The 21,546-nt window shown below is 35.4% G+C and overlaps 1 protein-coding gene across 2 annotated transcripts in view; it reads right to left on the reverse strand.

Annotated features, from left to right (window-relative positions):
- ProRS-m (prolyl-tRNA synthetase 2-like protein, mitochondrial) overlaps positions 1 to 21,546 on the reverse strand; it is a 310,699-nt gene that overhangs the window by 162,139 nt on the left and 127,014 nt on the right. For both annotated transcript variants that reach the window (XM_014352308.2, XM_014352307.2), the window contains exon 2: positions 14,456 to 14,707. In XM_014352308.2, the coding sequence (XP_014207794.2) occupies positions 14,456 to 14,707 (252 nt within the window). The remainder of the gene's footprint in view (positions 1 to 14,455; positions 14,708 to 21,546) is intronic.

Here is a 21,546-nt window from a genome sequence, read left to right on the forward strand (position 1 = left end):
TTATAAACGATTTTGAATATTTTGCTTTCCAGATTTGACTCCCAAAAAACATCATTTTAGCAACTCCAGCCCTTAAAACTGTATATCATTACAATGATCTAACATCCCTTGCGGAGACTACCACCAAGGCATTGAATGTAATTGAATAACAAGATACTGTAGCAAAAAAAAACAACATTATTAATTTCATAAAAAGTGATTTTGAACCTTGGTAATTAAAGAAATGTATTAGTAGATCTCTTCTTGACCTTCGATGCATCCTTACCTGGAACGCATATACTCATTAAACTATAATCGCAACAGCTTTGCCCCAATTCAAAACTTGAGTTGTTTTCTCTGCCAACTGGATGAGGATATTAGACCAATTAATGGCTGAAACTGCTTACATGATCTTTTTTGGGAGCAAAATCCTAGAAGCACAATGTTTTAATAGAAAGATACATTAAATTAGAAATTGTTTGATAACGAATTACTACAGTACTGTTAGTTCAAGCCAACAAGTCGTTTGTTAACTTCATGCAGTATTTTAAAACAGCGCCATCTGCATGAAAAAAAATGTCAATAACTAACAGTAATACATTGGCTAGGACCTACGCGGTACTTGCACAGAACTTGGACGTCAATTGAGTGGGACTTGAATGGTACTGGCGCAGAATTTAAGCGGTACTTGTACAGGACGTGAGCGGGACTTGAGCGCGACTTGATCAGTATTTGCACGGTACTTGCGCAGAACTTGAGAGATAGATTTCTAGATAGATAGAAAGTCTTTATCCATACGCAGGTACAAAATTTAATGTGCAATTTCTGTTTGTAATATTAACAGTAATAATTAAAACAATAACAATAGCAACAAATATAAAAAAAGGCAATGCCGATAATAATAAACTTGGTGTAGCTGAATTAAGTACAATAATACTAAATTTACATCTATGTACGGCTTTTTAACGTGATATAAGAAGTACAATTTAACATATCACAGCATGTCAATTAAAGTTGAGTACAATATTTAATGGTATTCAACAATTTTATAGCGATATCACACAGGACAACTATGCAAATCTTGATTAATTACTTGGGATAGGCTAACCTATTAGTCACTTTAATAAAATTAGTAAATTAATGTGTAAATGGATAATAAAATAAAAATGACATTAAATGAATAATTGCTACACGTATATTTGTTGAAAGCGTGTCCACACATACGCGGAAAAATAACAGTACGAAGTCAGTAGATAAAACGCGTATAAGGGACATCACAATCACAATGATTCAGTCCAAGCATGCTAGATATTTTTTCATCACTAGCTTCAACCACGTTAAGCTGGGAAGATAGTTATGCGGTACTTGCACGGGAATTGAGTGGGACTTGTGCGGTGCTTGCGTGGACTTATGCAGGACTTGTGGGGCACTTGAGCGGGACTCGAGCAAAACTTGATCGATACTTTTGCGGGACTTGTGCAGAACTTGTACGAGACTTGACCGGTTCTTGAGCGGGACTTGTGCGGCACTTACGAGGTACTTGCGCGTGACTTGTGCAGGACTTGATCTGTACACTTTAAGATAAAGAATACTGACAGATACAAGTAAGTACATTAAATATTAGCAAGCTGTAAGAAAAATCAGTTGTGACGTTTAACCTTCCGTGCGAACTTTTGTATGTTGTGAGATAAAGATGCCTGTATGCCTGCATTCTGTCCACGGTTCTGCCGAAAGTTTCGTCAACAACTGTTTCTCTTCGTTCTGTATTGCAAGTATTTGAATTTAAATAAAAAAAATTAGTTACACTTATTTGTAGTTGAGTTAAAATTGGCTCATTGGATCCGCAGCACTACAAAAAAAATCGCCACTCAACGAATACGCAGCAGTGTGATTAGGTATTGCTGTTGACTGCTAACCAAACCACCATACTCCCAGCAGTGAAAGAAAGTCCTGCTTGTGCTAGCGCGATAGCAGTCAAGTAACACATTTACGGGCTTCCGTATTATGGTGCTTCTTCATTCAATGAATAATCCAGGATTTTATCTGCAGTTCATCTTACTCGCGCAGTCTTCATTTGCTGTGTATATTTACAACTGAAGTTAAAAACGAAAAGAAGTTGAACACGCCGAAACTAAAAATACAGAAGAACTTGAGAAAAAAAATGTGGAAATAATTCATGCCCTACCACATGCAATGCGAGTATAAAAATTAAAGTTTACATGATAGCAGAGAGAGAGGCTACAGGAAAGACGACAGTCAAGCACGCACTAGAATAGATTGTATATGTACTATATTGCTCATTAAACGTGCAGCGCTTAAGATTTTATCAAAGTCCAATAGAATTTTTAACGTTAAAAATGTCTTAAGTTAATTTTTTTTCAGGATTTTCTATCTGTGAGACATTTCCTCAAGTAAGTGAATTTTTTTGAAATAATTTAATCAGTCCAGTTGGTTGGTTTTCATCTTTAAATTTACTAAAAAGATTTATAAAATAGTTTTTAATTCTTGCGATACTAAAACATACAGAACGAACATAAAAATATGTTTATCATTCATAAATAAACAGTGAAAACAGCTGAGGAATAATATTTTTGATCTCCAAAGTACATACGTATTTTGCGGACATTAATGTCATGTTTTGACCATCTACAATATAAACAATAATATTTTACTAACAAACAGTAATATACGGCCTCTCAAATATGTGACCTTTTGTCAATCGTTTTTTTAACATGAACGTTTCTTTGACAACTAATAACGTTATTTTTATTGCTGAGTATTACTTAAACTTAACTAAAAAACAATTCTTGTTCTTAATTTTAATTTTTTTGTCATAGTAAAATTTTTTACGTATAAAATATTACTTGAAACTAAAAAAGTTTTAACTAGATACGTTAATTTTAAAGAGCATATTCATGCACCGATGAGGGACCACCGGGAGAATGGGTGTAGGCCTGCACTGTGATTTACTAAATCGTTGAGACAACGTTCTCAAGTACGTGACCGGATGTTTGCCTTAGCTAGGAAAACTGGTGATTCGGATCGACTAATTCAGTATGGACAGATGTGTACTGTTTTTAAAAAGGATATACGAGAGGCTTGTAAGAGTTTTTTGTGAAGCTTTCTTCAGTGTGAACAAGATCAGTCTCATTGCTGGGATCTCATGCGTAAATATGGTTTGATTGGAGAGATGCGTGGTTCATAATTACACATCATATCGGCAGACTCCTTGGCAGATCATTTCTCGGCTATCACGTGTGTTCATCCTGTGTGTAATGACGTTCAACTACATGAGATTATTTCTGGTTATCCAATTGTTCAATCAAGATTCTCGTTTTTGCCAGTTACATGTGTTGAGGTGGCACAGACCGTAATGCACTGTACTGCTAGGACTAGGGGTCATAGCTGTGACGGACTATCGTTGAGTTAAAAGCTCTTACGAGCCTCCCGTATATCCCTTTTAAGAACAGTACGCATCTGTCTATACTGCATTAGTCGATCCGAATCACCAGTTCTCCTAGCTAAAGCAAACATCCAATCACGTAGTTGACAACGTTCTCTCAACGATTTAGTAAGCCACAGTGCAGGCCTACGCCCATTCTCCCGGTGGTCCCTCATCGGTGCATAAATACCTGAGTTATGAAGAACAACTTTTTCGAATTTATCAAAAACAAATTAACATCAGTACCCTTCTGAGTATTAAGTAGCTCTGGAAAAAAGCCCTAATGTCAGATCAAAAAGTCTCAACAGAGAAGTGGTGAGAATCACGGCGAAAACAATTTGGCATACGAGGTGCCCCTGCAATCCTCAAGTCAATCAACAGATAATCATGGCCATTTATACATGGTGCAACAGGCAACCGCGACGACACAACCCATTCTTCAGAGTTAGTTAAAATAACATCAAGCCAAGTATAAGTACTTTCACGGTGATGCGTCGCACCGAAAGGCTCAAGGTACAAGGAGTTTTCTAATATAAGCTGACGTAAGTGGGACAAGTAATATTCAGTACTTAGTAAGTCAGAATTTAAATCTCCAGCAACTATTACTTTTGAAAAACGAGCTGATGTTTTTTGAAATACATCAAAAAACTCCGTAAGCACGTCCCCCTTTGGTCGATGATACACCGATGCAATCAGCACTCGCGCTCTCTCCAACCCTGACATCCAACAATAGATACTCAGTCTCACTCAGCCTAGTGATCTGGGGAGATGCTATGACTCGATGTGATTTACTATCACGCAAATAGAAGGCAACACCTCCACTCTGAACAAACTCGCTCCCACCTCTCGCTGATTTTAAACCTTTGTCATTTCATACTAACTTATAGTTTGGTATATTAAATAGGGAAGAACACTGCGTTGGCTTCAACCAGGTCTCAGTTAATGCCATTACATATACATCAAAGTATTGGATAAGGTACCGAACATCTTCTATATGTTCACACAGCGAACTAACTTTTAAATGCGCAACGCGAAGGAGCCCAGTATCTTTAAAGTTAATATTCGCTGGGTGCACCGCAGCCTCTAGTCATTGTAACGACTTAAAATTGCACTCTGAAAAAATACGCTGACGCATAGCCTTTCCATCTCACTGCACATGAATTTCCCCTCCTCGGCCCTAAACAAACTTGTATCCTTAATTATTGGCTTTCTTCTTAGTTTTTAACAAAAGCGCATGGGTTGACCGAGGAAGCAACTTATATAATTGTATTAATTATTCCCAGTAAAATTGGAATAAATAGCGAAAAATTGAAATTTCTCAAAGCTCTTTTTTGCTTTTTAGATATAATTAAGAGACATGGCTGACTTCAAAGTAACGATTATGGAATTAGTACGACTAATTGCACCCTGGGTTTGCGAGTTTTCTCGAGTCTTCCCCCGCAACATTTATAAGTCAAATTGGATCAATACTCAAAACATCCGCGAAGAGCCTTTGCAGCTATAATATAATTAACATTTTTTTATAAAATCACGATGATTTATATGTTGGTGAGCGGACACACCGGTAATATTAAATTAACATGAAGGAGCTATACTATTCTGAACATCCCTAGTGTGATCAAGTTCAGTTCTCAGGCGTTCATTTTCTGCTTTTAACTCACAAATCTCGGCTGCATTTGTCGATACTTTATGTTCAAGGTGATTTATACGTTGCTTAAAAACTGTATTTGACTTGGATAATTCCCTAAATAATGCTGCAAACTGCAGTGAAATGGTAAAGTTCTCCCATCCAATAGGCAATCCATTTACCCCGATAGCAGGCTCATCTGTTGGAGGCGTTGGACCCCCTTCTCCAATATCCAAATTTGAGCGCGCATGATTATCGTTTTTCAAGTCTGTACCGTCAGGTCCTGCATCACCACCAAAAGCGGAAGCACCAATCATGACTTGATCAACTTCAATGCCTCTCACAGAATCAATTGTTTACGCTCGTGACTGCGACTGAGATTGCGAACTGACATGCGGGGGAACGTCTTTTGCACGACGCAAGCTATCATGAAATGTCCTAACACAGCAGTTATCCGTCAGTTTGTTTACCAAATAATCCAAAAGACAACGCTTGTAAAAATTTTGCTGACAAGACGAACAGCGATTACCAGCGTGGAAAACAGCTCTAGAATACTTTGCACGCAATGGCTTATTTTCACTCATTTAATTTTAATACTCGGTTCTGCTAAAGACACTAACGCCAAGCTGTTAACAAAGGTAGAATACGTATTTTATACGTATTTTAGCAAGGCCTGAATCAATAAGTATAGAAAAAAAAAGAAAAAAACGCAATGTTTAAAATTTCACAATAAAGAAAATACAGATGACAATAAAATATCAGTAAAATAAAAACAGAGCTATCTTATAAGTAAACTTAGAATTTAATGTACAGAGACAGGACGTAAACAATAACAGATAGATCAATATTAATATAAGAGATATAAGCGCTATTATAATAGAGAACCATGTCGACAAGCTAATCTGTGTTTATGGTATTAAAATTTTGCGCACTATAGTGTACTTGATCCACTCTAGACTATCGACCATAAGTACCGGTAATGACTAATGTCTTTAGTAAGCATATTAGATATATATCGGCAGATAATAAATATACACAAAGTTTTCACACAGTTAGCCCCGAAAATGCTTGGTGCTCTTAACATGTCCAGAAGATGATAAAAACAGCAATTTTGGCGAATGAAACATATAGATAAATACCTCCTTAAAACCAGGCAAAAATTGTGAGCCTCAGAACTTATGCCAAATTAAATCTAGGTAACCCAACAATCAAGACACAGCAGCCAATCTACTGTCCAACAATCGACGCACAGCCAACAGTAGCACAGCCGTGTATTTGGTTTAGGTTATGGTAATACGGCAGTTTATATGGTAAGTCAACAGCCGTGTATATATATATACCGGTGTATACACACTGTATATACTACTCGGGCTGTAGATCCGCGTTCGCTGCCTGTGAAAATCCGATTTCACAGGCTAAGCTTGTTGGCTGTTGAAAATAATATTTCGTCTCGAAATATTATTTTCTATTTCGCTCGCACGTGTATACGAAAATTTAGAGTGCTGGAAAGCAGCAACAACTCAAAATTGTGAACGTAAACAAAGCCGCTGCTTTGTTTACACGCGCGACCTACTCGAGTCTGCCAGTGTCTCTCGCGTATGCTATACGCGTTATACACGCGATCTATTTTGTTTTGCTATAGCTACTGCTACAGCTCCTACTTTACTGTGACTGTATATACAGTAATAGTAAATGTCGTCTACCTTATAGACGACGTCGCGCGATACTAGCCGTAGGTTATTGTGTCAGGTGCCAATGTTAATGAGTACAACCGATGCGGAATTACGAGGCGGAATTCTCAACCTCGGCGAGGCCTGTGTTGCCCGGGTACCCTCAGCGACACTCCCTGTAATATGTATACGTGGATCTCGTCCGTTGAAACACCACTGGGGCCCAGTATCGCAGCTACAGGTGTCATCGCTTCTCGTAGAGGAACGCGGGACACACTTAAAAATTAACACTCGGGAATGGTATTTTGTAAATAAAAGGAATATATTCAAGAAATATACTAAAATATACAAAATGTGTCTGAATTCGTGTGTGTGTACGCACGTCGAGCGCGAATGCTTGATGAGCTCGCGGCGCAAAATCGCGTCATGGGCAGACTCACGTGGGCTAATCGAGGGCCACTGCCCTTTACAATAAACGGTCATCTTGTGACTAGTACTCACAGTTGTCGCGAGTGTCAACTCTTGACAATGCCTCTTGCAGCGAGGTCACACTGGCATCGTGAAACGGTTACGCTGAGGCCAGTAGGCGTCCCTACTAACAGCGTTTGAAGGCTGAGGTCGTCGGTGTTGGCCTTGATGACCTCGTGTCCGGTATCACCTGCTATCCCAGCAGGACCAGGAGCCAACTCGCACCAAATGGCTACTCCAGGGAGTCACTTCGAGCTCCAGAATGACAAGAGGACGCACAGTCGCAAACCACCACAAAAGGAATAAACTCCCAAAAGACGCTTCTCGCATACAAAACAAACAACTTCACTTCTCGCGTGAACACCAAAAATCTCGCTTTACACGCTTTAAAAGTACAAGCTAATCTGCCGTCTCCGTTTTTCCTCTTTTCCCTCTTTCCCTATCTGTCTTAGCCTACCGATGATGGCTGGACGGTATCTCACCGTCACAATGCATGTTTAATTAAGTTAACAAATCCTTGGGAAGTCCTGTAATCAATAAACCTACCTTTTAAGTTTTTAAAAAGTTTAATAATTGCAATAGTACATCTCCTGTAATATTGGAATAACCATTATTGTTATCATTATTATTATTATTATTATTATTATTATTATTATTATTATTATTATTATTATTATTATTATTATTATTATTATTATTATTATTATTATTATTATTATTGTTATTACATAGCATTGACATTGGTAATTAATTAGAGTCAGACACCTTCGTTTGGCGTTTGTGTAAAAAACTTGGTTGATTACAACGAAAGTAAAAAACTAAACTGCTGGATGTAGAGTTGTTTTCCTCTATATCTATCTACATCTCTCACTTTTAGTAATCATTCCTAGCTCAGGTCGTCTTTTGCTGTTTCTCTGTTTTATATCTTTACATGCACCTGCTTAATCCTTTGTAATACCCGTTGATCTAAAATTGTCATGGTCCGCAGTATTTTACTGGGTAACGCTATCCATAGTTACATTTTGAGTAGTTTTTCTCTTTAAATCTCTATTTCACTGGCCTCTCAGCTCTCAATACATTTAATTTTTCTAGTTCTTTGATAAATTTACATAGGCTGATGATCGGATCTCCTGTCAGTAATTAAAGAAAATTTTTTCTTGTCTCCTGATTCGTGCCTGAAAACTCTTATTCTTCTACTTCCTTAACCTACCCGTCACTAATTCTTTCCTTTAGCTCTTATTAGCATATATGTATAAGCTCATTTTTTCCTGATTTCTTCTCACATGCCCTGCAACTTTCGTTCCAGAATCCCTTATTTTCTGTCCTTCTTACATTCCCACGTCTCAACCTTGCCCATCGTCCTTGTGTCTCTCCTTTTATCTCTCTATCTTTCCAATATTTTTCAATTCCGGGTTCATTTACAGTTATACTTCTATAGGTTCATTCTGCACTAAAGATGATGTAGCAGTAGTTTCGGACGCGAAGGAAAGACACTTAAGCATGCATAACAACTTAACAGGTTACAACGATAAAAATAAATGAGGGGTTGATATAAAGAAGAAAAATCGTCGTTTTCTGGAACAGAGGTGGACTTTTAGAAGGGGAAAAATGACACTTAAAGGAAGAAAGAATAGTAGTAGTGAATAAATACAATTATTTAGAATTTTAGTTTACAAAAAAAAAATGTTTAGCCACCATTTAACTAAAACGGCAAAAGAAGCCAGAAAAGTAATTAACACTATAAGGCGAATATGGATAAGAGCTAACATTGAGAGGCTTAGTAGGTGTTTGAGAACTTACGTGGATCAAGCTAGAGAACGACCGTCCCATCTCAGCTGTGTTGGCTTGTTTGTGTGCGCGCCCGTGTGTGTGTGTGCTTGTCGGTCAGCGCCACTGCCGACTGCCGAGTCGCGCGGCGCTTAGGAAGCCGCTGCTTGGTTGGTGCCCGCTGAATGTTGAGCGAGCCGTTGATTTGTTTAGTTTTGATCATAGAGAGCTACTCGCATCTATCGCTTGTAGTAGAAGAACGATTGGATTTTCTCTGGTGCGTCTTATTGATACGAAGTTTTCTCAAACATACAGTACACTCGTTATTATTACAATAACATGCTGCTTACTGCAGTGGTTTGTGTTTTGACATCTCAAATTAATGCGGAGTGATTTCACCACCCGTAGTTTTTCTGTTGGTGTTCACGAGTGCGCGCTAATAGAAGTACTCGTGTGCGGCAGAGTTCTCAATAGGCATCTCACAAGGACAGTCTCACCCAAAAGCATTCGCAAATTGTCTTGATTTCCAGGCACCGTGTTTTTTTACATCAGACAACGCAGAGTAAGCCCCTTCTTTCAGGACGTTGAGAATTATATGTATGTTGTGCTAGTGCTTGACTTTCAAGACTTTATTTCACCCTATATAAGTTACGTAACTTTCAGTTACAGTACTGTTCAAACTTTTCTCAAACCATAGACTATTTTCAAATTATTTTTGTATCATCTTCAAACGCGAGTGTTTTCATTTAATTACCTTTGTTTTATTAATTGCAGTACAGTTAATTTTATTTAATTTAATTTAATTTAATATAAACTTTCTTGTGGATATGTTTCTGACTTTTCTCTGATATTTTTGAATACATTTATATCTTTTCATATTGCCATTGTGTTGTGTGTTTCAATATCTGATAAGCTCCACGCCGATCCCTTCTCACAGAGAATCCGCTTAACAGTAGGAGTATATATCTACTAGATACTATAGTAAAAGCCGGGTGCCTATATGGGGTAGAAAAAATGGAAAGAGCTAGAGTAAGTGCAAGGAAAACTTGTTAAAATGACTCTAGGCATTAATTTAAATATATCCGAGTATACATGGTAAATCAAAGCTTACAGAAGAAGCTTGGCAGTAGAAAAAATGAGAAGGGCGGAAAAATATATGCTGCTAATAGCGAAAGTGGGAGATATAAGATGGCCGACAATTTGCCTAAGAGAAAATAAGATATGCAATGAATAAAGCCTCGAATGGTTTGAATCAGTGGAGGCGACCTTTGAAGAGCTTGAAGATGAAATGGGGATCAAAGGTCTATTCGATAATGAGGGACCAAGTAAGTTTGCAGAGACGTTAAAAAGTGACTTAGAATAAAAGGGGACCAAAAAATTTAAAAGAATTTGACAAAAACCAAAAAATTACGTTACTGCAATTGTTTTATAGAGATGAAAATAAACCAGTGGACAGTAGGTGCTTGGGTACCCAAGTAAGAAGTTACACTTCTATAAATCTATGTCGCAGATAATACAATTATAAATATGAATATAACTTCTATAATACGATTTTGTGTACAAAGGTGGCGCAATTATCGATGGAATGAGTATACCTACGTTAGTTAGGTGTAGTTTCAATAAAAATTTTAATATTTTATAACTGAACAGTTATAAACAATCTATTATGGTGAAATACAATATAAACAATATGCAGGCTAGCCAGTATAAGACTACGCAGTTTTATCGAATCTTCCAATCATTTGAAAACAACTCCGTACCACTTACGCTGATTACATTTTTAACGTCACACTCACACCCCTATTCCTACTTCATATTCAATATTTTAAATATAATTGTATCCCAAAAATTTAGATAAACCATCCAGTAGTACCACTTTTTTTAATCGCATAGTAATACATGCCAGTAAATGTCACTTCAGGACCCTAATCACACATAGATTTTTTTGACAAATATTATTCAAGCATCAAAAGTATTTGAGAAAAATAATTTCCAGCGGTGATTTCTTGAGGTTTTGTGCATAAGCACACGATCAGTAAGAGCTAATTTAGGAGTGAGAATAAAAACTCCAAAGTCAGGTGTTAGTTTGAGCAACGTTTCGTTGGTCTTAACGCCAACCTCATCAGGCTCAGTCTATATCGTTAAGACGATCGTTACAGACTGTCTACGAAGACTGTAACGATCGTCTTAACGATATAGACTGAGCCTGATGAGGTTGGCGTTAAGACCAACGAAACGTTGCTCAAACTAACACCTGACTTTGGAGTTTTTATTCTCACTCCTAAATTAGCTCTTACTGATCGTGTGCTTATGCACAAAACCTCAAGAAATCATGGAAACAATTGGGAGCAGAACGGCACGTTCAACAAACACCGTAATTTCCAGCGGTGCTGTATATATTTGCGCTCCTCCAGCGTTTTTGAACTTGGAACTGAACTTTTTCCCTACTTACTATGTGATGAATGTTCTGAAGTAAGAAAATCACTTTAATCACAAAAGAAAACTTGTGAAAGAAGTACACGCCATACAAATTATTTTATTTATGCAGTACAAAAATTTTTTTTTCTAGTTTTTGAAAATTAAAAAAAAATGTAAAAATTTATATAAACAATTATTTATTTATTTTAAAAGTAACAATCTAACGATAAGTTAAGAAATGTTTATTAATACAAAGAAAATCTGCTCTAATAATGAATACTAACTTCTAAGTTTTCGAAAAAAATGTTTAACTAAAAAATCAGTTCATTAAAGAAAACATTTGTTTTTTTCTACTAAAAATAAGTTAAAAACCACATTATAAGTAGATGTAATGAAATTTGTTTAAAAACTGTCACGGGGTATGGGGTAAAAAGGGGAGAATCAAGCAAAATTCACTACCGTTACACTTTTTTAAAATATTCATGCCACTTCCTTCTCCTTGAGTAGCTCTGCTGATGAAATACTTCATCTTAGACTACCACTAGTTCCCTAATCCAAGATGAAGATAACCCCTCGAAAAACTCTACCAGTATCCCATCTTCTCCTGCAGCTTTATTATTTTTCATTCTTTTGAGTGCACTCAGCACTCCTTCTCCTGTAATTTTTGCATTAAGCGTCCCCCCCAACTTGTCTACTTTTTCATCTTCCAACGGCCTTTCAGTTCTATCTTTTGTTCTCATGTTCAATTGTTCTGAATTTTGTATACCGTGTGCCTCTAAAAAAATTTTAAAGTGCCCTAGCCAATTCTCTTTTTATGCCTGTTCCCTTCTTTTTTTTAGCCGAAATCGGCCTATTACCCTTTACAATTCTGCCATCTCTTTGCTATTTTCTACTTTCCTCCATTTTTTGTCTCGTTCTTCTTCATATTATCTCCTCCAGGTTTCTCTAAGCTTCTTCTCTCTATTTTGCCCTATTTTTTACTGTTTCTCATACTTGTACTTTTTGTATTTTGACCTTTTTGTCTTGTTCGACTGACCATACTTTTCTTGCTTTTTTGATCATTTTGAGTTTTTTTCCCACCTCCCAAATTTGTCTGTATTGATGGCACATCTTTCTTGTAAGTTCACGCTCACTAAGTCTGCTTCTAGTTCTTTATTCTCTATTTCATTACAATACTCAATATTCTAGCTTTTATATCCTTTTAAAGTCATCCAACTGTCTGATTTATCCCTTATCTCAGTCTCAACTTTTCTAACCTTATTTGCAACTGTTATACTTATTTCTACTGGAAGGTGATCCAATTAAGTTCACAAAGTTATTTTTAATTTATTACTATACTCCCTTGATTACTCTTTAGCTCTAGTTCTAGATCGAGGACTGAGCTGCTATTGTCTCCTATGAATGTATCCATTTCTTTGCAATTTTTTTTTATTGCTTCGTTTTTAATGTTTAAGCTTGTTTCTTCGCAGAAGTCTAGTAGTTTTCCCCCCTCTATATTTACTGTTTTGTCTGCGGAATTTCTGCTCCACTGCCTTTCCTCTTCGCTATTACCCTGTCACTTCCCTATTCTCGCGTTAAAATCTCCGATAATCAAGACTAACTCTCTTTCACTAATACAGCCATCTACTACATCCCCTAGTTTTTAACAATGAGTTCTATTTTTGTGTTATTGCATAACCCAATTATGCAAACTTTTTTTCTTTTCAATCCTCTTGTGGCCAGTTCAAAATTCCATTCATCCACCTAATATTTTGTAACATGCTTTTTAACGCCTATAAGAACTTCTCCTTTAGCCCTCCCTTTTTTTCTCTCTCTAACTACCAGTTTAAAGTACTAGTTGTTTACAATACTCTTGTGTAAAAAAGATCGTAGTCGAAGCTCGGAAAAGCTTCACAGATGTTTGCAAAGCCTGTATTAACGCCATGGTAAGGTAATGCTGAGTATTTGATGGGACTGGAAAAGAATTGTTCATCATGCGCTACTTGAATCTGGTCAAACAATTAATTCAACTCTTTACTGTTAAACAACTAATGATGCGATTACAGCAAGCGATGAAAAAAAAATGGCCAAAATTGATCAATTGGCAAGGTGTTGTTTGTTTGTCATCACGAAAACGCTAGACCACATACATCTTTAGTGCGAAAAACTCTAAGAGTGGTGTAAAGTTGGCTTTAAAAGAGGCTTGCGAAAATCACTTGATTTAGTTTGGTGCCCAGAAACTTCAGAAGTTCTATAGTGACAAAATTATAATTCTTTCAAAAATTGACACAAGGTCATACATCAAAACAATACATTTATCGTTGACTAGTGTTTGAAATGGATATGAATAAATTTGCTTGTCTAGAAATTAATTATCTAGAAGAATTTTGTAACAATTTAGCACCTATGCAACTACAAACTTTTTAAGTTATGTTCAGAAATCTTGAAAAATAATGAAGGACACCAGTTTTTTTTTTAATTTTCAACATGCTTTGGTTCAACAATGTAAAAAAATAGTACCATTGTTTCATAAAACAGAAAAAATACATAAAAAATCTTTGTTTGAATTGTAGCGAAATATGACCCTTACAACCTTAAAAATAATTGGAAACTAATACATTTTATTTTTCTTTAACATAAAACCATACATTTTTTAGAACTTACAGTAAGGCAGAAGAAGTTACGAAACAAAAAAAAAACTGTTTTTACAATAGTAGCACCCCACTACCTCGTAAAGAGCTGAAAATTTGGCCAAAGGGATATTGAAATATGCCTTTTTAAATAGATTATAAAAAATAAATATCTACAGTAGAGAAATTTCGATAATCTTAACCAGTTATAGTTAACAACCCTTAAGATGATTATTTTATTTACGCGGAAGCGTAAAATTATATGTTGGTATATCGTTTGAGCTAAGTTGTGTGCTCAAAATATAGGTTTAGTCGAACATAATACCTTATACTTCAAAAACAACGTAGAAATTATCTAAAGAGTTTTTTGATTTCACTACATGACTAATAATGGAGAAAATGATAATATATTTCATAAACATTAGAGGTAACTAGATACAATATTAAAAATTCTTTGGAGAAGTGTTTTACTTACTGGGCTCAAAATGTAATGTTTGCCTTGTCGGTCATTTAAAGAGAACAATCCATTTTCAGCTGTTTTGAGTCTTGAAGTTTTGTGCCACAAATATGATGGCGTGAGAGACGGTAAGAGGATTTTTTGACCACCAATTACTTTCATCTCCTCATCTACTAGATTACATAGTTTTGCTAAAACTTTCAATCCCAGAGGGAGAAAAGTGAACATTCCATTACTCGAGTTGCTGATAATACCTACATTTTGCATAAGCTAAAAATACAAGAAGACAAATGCATTTTTATATATAACATAATTCATGATTATTTTTATAGTGTAATCGAAATCACAAAATTGAAAATCACTCACTAAATCAATAACTTACATTCTAAGCTAGTATTCTTAAGCAAATAAAAAATTAGTAGATAAGCCACAGCAATTCTGGCTCATCTGGTGCTGTTAGACGAGCTGTGTTTAGCTAATTCTATACTATTAGACATGTTTCTTTACCTACTTTATGATAGTGGATAACATTTTTTGGCTTATCTGTCATATTCAACGAACATCTTAAACGAGAAGCGTTTGCTATTTTAGATGTTAGACTATAATCAAATCTAGCTCTGTTAACGATATAGACTGAGTCTGATTGTGTGCTTAGGCACTGACCCTTAAGTCATCATGTAATCAAATCTATTGAGCTACTGATAATTTATTTATCTCTTGTTACAAATTAAATTTCTTTTCAATGAAAAAAATTTTTTTCGTGTAAATATTTAAGTAATACTTGTGCACCTAAAAAACATGTATTGATTATATTTTTTTTTGGGCCCTGAAACATTGTTATTTTAGGCCAGAGGAATTAGACGAAAGAATGGTATTTTTGTACTAAATTACGCACAGGTTGAAACATAGCTGATTTTGTTCGTTTGTACGCAAGGAAAAATATCAATTGTTTATGAAAAAAATAGCATTAAATATTGAATGGTTTTGTAAAAGTTAGGGTCAACAAAAATGATCAATCAAGAGCTAATTTTTTTTATCAAGACCTATATTTTTCGATAATTCTATAGGCACAGTGATTTTTTTATCATCAGACCGTCAAAATGGCGACCTATGAATATATTTTTCAAAATTAAAATCGCTTAAGAAATCGAAAAATTTTGTTTTAATGACACCTTTTGTTTATTTATAAAATCAACGCTCAAAATTATAGGTATCTATTGTTCATTATAACCATTGTGTAAATATATCATTTAAATTGAACAGGTCTCTAGCTCTTTAAATTATTCATACTTACAAGTTAATAAAAGTCTGATTGTTTTATTTGTAATACGTCTGAAGCAAATCACAAAAATTCGATTTACAGCGATGTTTGTACTTAACATCGTTAATTTGATAATGCTCCGCACCTCCAATATAGGATTAATTTCTGAAGATTGTTCTTTGTCTACAAACGAAACAAAATAAGCTATGTTCTATTCTGTGGATAACTTTAAGAATCTTTTTTCCTAATTCCTCCGGTTTACACCCCGACTAGAACCCGAGATTCACTAAATTGAACACGGTAGTGTGTTGACATGTAATGTAAAACATTTTCAGTTAAAAACTTTACATATATTCCTAACACTTCAACAAAAATCTTCTCATTAAAAAATTTATTTTTTATCATTCGTACAATTTATTTAGTCGAATAATAAGCTGTGAGAAGTGAAAAAAATTTAATTATTTTGAAAAGTACCATGCGATCCTTATGCCGCAAAATAATCATTGGCCCTAAAGGACTGATGATTTACAGTTTTTCCCGTATAATTTACGAAAAGAGATATTTTTAAAGCTGTAAAGATCTTAAACTCACAAAAAATATATAATAGAAAAAAAAATTTGTCTCCTATCTCACAACTTTATAACCAGAGCAACAAAGTCCTAGAGCTTAATCTCTACATTTTTTATTACCACAAAAAAACAAATACATATTCTACCTATTTACAAATCTGGAAGATTTAAGAGAGTACTGTGAGGGTACAATAAAAAGCTGAAAGCTGATCTCTCACGCAATAGATTCTTTATTTGTCGATTTTTAAGCTGCTGTTACAATCTTGATAAATATTCTGCATCGATTTCTTGACGCCTGAAACTGTATTCATTAGATGCATTTGAAGTTTTTCTTCCAATTCGTCCTCTTGCAACTTTTGACATAGTTAACACTTTTGTGAGCACTAAAGACTGCTTTTCTTTCATCTTTGTTAAGTTCTAATATATTCGTTGGCAAAGTAGTTCGACGTCCGATGGCTCTAAAAGGACCGGTGAGCTTCTTAAGTAAACTCTTTCTTGACTGAAATTTTCAGCAAACGTGATTGCCTCTATACCTCAGGATAATCTTCTCTGGCCTGTTATTGTAGCACCAGACTAATCGGAAGAAAAACTACAACTTCTGAAGCGTTGGGGCTAGTTGTAGAGCTCTTTTCTAACGTCTCTTGGTATTACGCCGAAGACCTTGGTGTCTAAAGCGCTTTGTTTTTTTTGCAGACTCAGTTGTTTTAGTGATTTAAAGTGGGGAGATTGGCTCGTGACGCTTTCCCGTTGGAGACTGTCCCGTTTGCTCAAATTTATTTTTTCTTTCAGCGCAGACCTTGGAGAGCATCAGTGATTTCTAGTCGAATGTTAAGAGTCGAAAGGGTAATCGGGGTCGTTGGTCACCGGAGTTCCCAGCTTTGCGACGAACAACTCCGCTCGTGACTTCTGCCAGTGAATGGTTGAACTTAGTTTAATAGTGACCTGCTTTATATAGTCTTCTAGTCAACGAATCGTTTCCGGAAATGGAAGTAAGAATGTATTTATTGGCAAGGTAGTTTAACCTTACGTGGCCTTTAAAAGAACCGATGAGATTGATGTTTAAGAAGGGAACGTCAATACTTATAATGGCCCTGAAAAGGGCCAGTGGTGAAACTTCCAGCTATTTCTTATTATTATTTTTGATGATAGAGAGCTGGCTGCAGGTACTGCCGAAGTCTCTGTGTTCGGAAACCGTGCTGGAGGGAGGTACGCTGCTGAACAAAGAATATCTCGTCTTTAGGTCGTTTCCCGGATAACCAACCACTTATCGTTAGTCAGGAAAGTAGGTCTGGAGAATACTTTCTCTGTGGGTATGTTGTTGAGATGACCACTGAGAAGGAGGCCGTTGTGGCTGCCCGTACTTCTCAGGGCTGTCTTCCCTGGCTTGCATTTATAGTAAAAAATGCTCTGACGGCACCAGGCCGGATGGTTAAACGGCCACGAAACTCTGAAGTGTTGAAGCAGGTTGTGCTCTGGCTAGACTCGTTTCGTGGTATTTCGACAGAGATGCTATTACAAAATATTCGAAAAGTAATGTAAGTTTTAATGAAGACCAATTGAACCTCAATACTCACTTTTTAACTAAGATCTTGAAATGGGTATGTTGATGACAACCTCACAGGAGCCTTAAATATACGCCCTTACTAATGAGGTATAACTAATAATTTTCATCCATCCGTAATTAAAGCATCACCTAAAATTTTTACTGCTCCTTATCAAAACTAACATTTTTTTATTTCATGTATAAAAGTAGAACTACTTTATGTATCCAACATAAAACAGAGTATATATGGACTTGTAGACCCCATTTTTATAATGAAAATTGGTTATCCATCTTGGAAGTTTAAGCAGTGGATAGCGTATCTCATTAGTAACTTAAAATGTAAATCTCTCAAGCAACTTTTATTTTAGTTCTTTTAGCACAAAAGTCTTGGAAGCATCCGTTAGCAAATCTCAAAAATATTGTCTATTTTGATATACCTAATATTACCTACATTTCGAACAAGTCCATGGTAGTACAGCTCAAGATAAATATTGTTATTTTTATATTTTAGAGTTAATTCATGCCAGGAAAATAATTCTCTGAAAAGTAAGACTTGTGATTTAATGGCTGCATGAAATAAAAAAAAACTCATTCCCTGAGCACATAATCATTTAAAAATTTTTTTCAAAGTTTTGAATGTTTACTTAATACTCTATTATAATGCTGGAGAAACATTTCTACGACCTGTGGTCATACAAATTCAAGTGAAATATCAGTGGTCTTATATACATCAGAGCATAAATTTCTAGGACGCTCCCCGATAAACACGTTGGAACGTACACGTACACATTTAAACACTAACATCCACGAATTACATTACACCTATACCCTACTTACTCCTTTTTTTTGCACATTCACGTATATATACATCAGTGTGAATACCTCACGAGAGGTGAACACACTATAATATAAAAAAAAAAACGTATTTACATAGTCAGCCCCATAATCAGCAGACTATAAATACATGAATTTGTATACTTGGACTCAAACGTGTTTCAACTTTCGAAAGCAGAGCTGCACATTCTTCATGTCCTAACTGTACTTATCTGGTACTATCGATAGCCGACACCTAGTAGGCGCAATGTAGCATCATTTTTCAAAAACACTCTTGTTTGTGAAGAGTTCATCTATAAGATCTCCAAATGTCGTTTTATTTAACCACGAGCAAGCATGTAAAACATTAATGGTAAAAAAGCGGTCCTTCGCTTTCGGCGCACTTGGCTTAGTAGTGGGGTGGGGGCAGCTCACCTAAGCGGCTCAGTTCAGAACTCTTGACGAACAAGAGCACTTTTTGAAATGAAGCTACGTCACGCTAAAAATTTTTTATGGACATTTTACGAAAGGATCATTTTTCAGTTTTCTTAGTGGTTCGCGACAAATTTTCAATCGATCTTGCTGAGGTGTGTATGTTAAGGGCTATGATACTTACCTTGTGTCTAAATTTGAGCTCTAAATATTAATTAGAACCCGAGTTATTGAATTTTCAAAAATGGCCAAAAATGAATGGCCATGAATATATGACGTCACATATAAGAAATCTATTGAAAAAGTATACAATTAATTTTAATCAAAATATCTATGTATAAACACGACTCTCACAGCATCTTAAAATGTCTTCCAGTACTCTGAACACATTTCTTTATCAAAAATAAGTTTCATCAGATGGTTACACAGCAGTAACACACACTTTATTAGTAAACAATGCCATCTGTCACCTATTAGAAGTAATAAGATTCAAGATAAATGCTATTGGGATCCAAAACGTTACGTGATCCATCGTAATATACATAGCCGAGGCAGGAAAATTAATACCAGCCATATTGGGACAAATTAGTTTTTATTTTTTGTATGCCTATAACAACTGCAATAACGTAAAAGCCTAAAATTTTATTACAAGATTTACATTCTAAGCGGAAATCCAGTGTGGTAAAAAAAACTTACTTAAAACAAACATGCGATCTTTATTACAGTACGCATTTATAAAGTTAACATACATATCATATGACAGAACAGATGGATCATATGCTGTGACAAGAATCACATCGTCAAATAAGTAATATTAAAGATTCAAGGAGATTTTTACATTTTTGAGGTTGCAATTATTGAAATGGCTAACACTAAGCCTTCTTAGATTTTAGCAGTAAGTCTGAAAAACTAAAACGACATATCATGGTATTAATTGATATTTCAAATTGATGGGATGTCTTGAATGTTCAAATATCATTTGATGTAGTAAATACAAGTAGATACTCTTACAGCTCTCAAGTTCGAAAACTCATGGATATAAATAAAACCTTTTGTAGATAACTGAGCTGAGATTTGTATGACTTTGAAACTACAACGTTAGGCATACGTAATTGATATTACTATTGCTAACTCCTTTCAAAATAGTGCTGCATAAGGTTCTACGGTAAGAATTGCCTGTTAAGAAACTGCATTTAAACAATTTCTTGATCTTGTAAGTATAAATTTATGTACGAAATTCACAACTATCTTAATCTTATCTAACTAAAATCGTACTGAAAAACTGGAACATGAAAAACGCCCTTATAAGTCATACTAATATTGTGACTGCCAGTCCAATCTGAGTTTTCATTCATTACGTCATGACCAAAACTAATTGTTTGCTTCTATGAGGATTGACTGAGTCAGTAAAGTGCGATTTTTATAAGAATTGTCAGGTTTACGCTTTTAGGCTTAACTATCTTCATTGCGATCTTAAAACATCATGTGATCCACCTCGATATGTATCGTCGAGTTAGAAAAATTAATACTGACGTTATAAGTACTAATTGATTCTTATTTCTTATGCCAACAACAATTGTAATAAAGTAAAGGTTTAAATAATAAATGAGCCCAGTTTGCGTACCTCTATATATTCAGTGGTGGGAGTGATTGGTATATATTAAATGTGTGTTTCGCACTTTTAGAGTAAAGTTTTAATATTTTAAAAACGATTAGGTTCGAAAAAAAATTAGTTACAGCACCTAATTCTCTCGAAAACATATTTTTTGAAGCGAAATTCTTATGTAGAGCCCTCACTTAACGAAAATAGCGAAAAGCGTCACACTTTTTTTTCTCCTCTCCATTCCTGTTTGTCTCCCCAACATCGTATGCTCTGGCAACAGCAAAAGTAGTATATATATTACTGTACAGTAGCAGACACGAACGCGCTCTCTCTCTTTCTTTCTCTCAGCATCACCAAACAGCGCGAAAATTTTAAAGTATAATTAGATAGGAACTAAAAATAAAAACAGGTAAAGTACAAATTTTTAAAATACCATATGATCCGAAAAAATATCAAAAAACCCTGATCGAACATTTTCTACGTAAGCACTCTAGCTGCCATATATTGGTCCGTGCGAGGCAAATGCATTGTGTTAGGTAGTGGCGTGCTGTTACGGAAAAAACGCTCAGTCCTACCTAGACATCCTAGTTTGTATATACATATATGTAGTAAATATATATACCTATATAGGTACAGTTTATAGAAGAATTTTCCGTAGAACTTAAGAACTTTTTTAAATTTACAGTACCAGACTCGTAAAAACTCTTAAAAAGCACCACGTTTGGGCTGCTCGCTCCTGTAGTTTTATAGTATGTTAGTGTATTTTTAATACTACTGTGAGTTGAAGTTGAGGAAGGTTTGTTACTTACTTCTACAGGCCCATAGTTCGAATTACTTATTTTGTTGTTCAAGAGATCTACATGTATGTCATAGTCTTTATTTAATACA

The sequence above is a fragment of the Copidosoma floridanum genome, unplaced genomic scaffold, assembly GCF_036245765.1.
Source record: "Copidosoma floridanum isolate Cflo_tuat_1 unplaced genomic scaffold, Cflo_Japanese_pri ptg000004l, whole genome shotgun sequence".
Lineage (NCBI taxonomy): Eukaryota > Metazoa > Arthropoda > Insecta > Hymenoptera > Encyrtidae > Copidosoma > Copidosoma floridanum.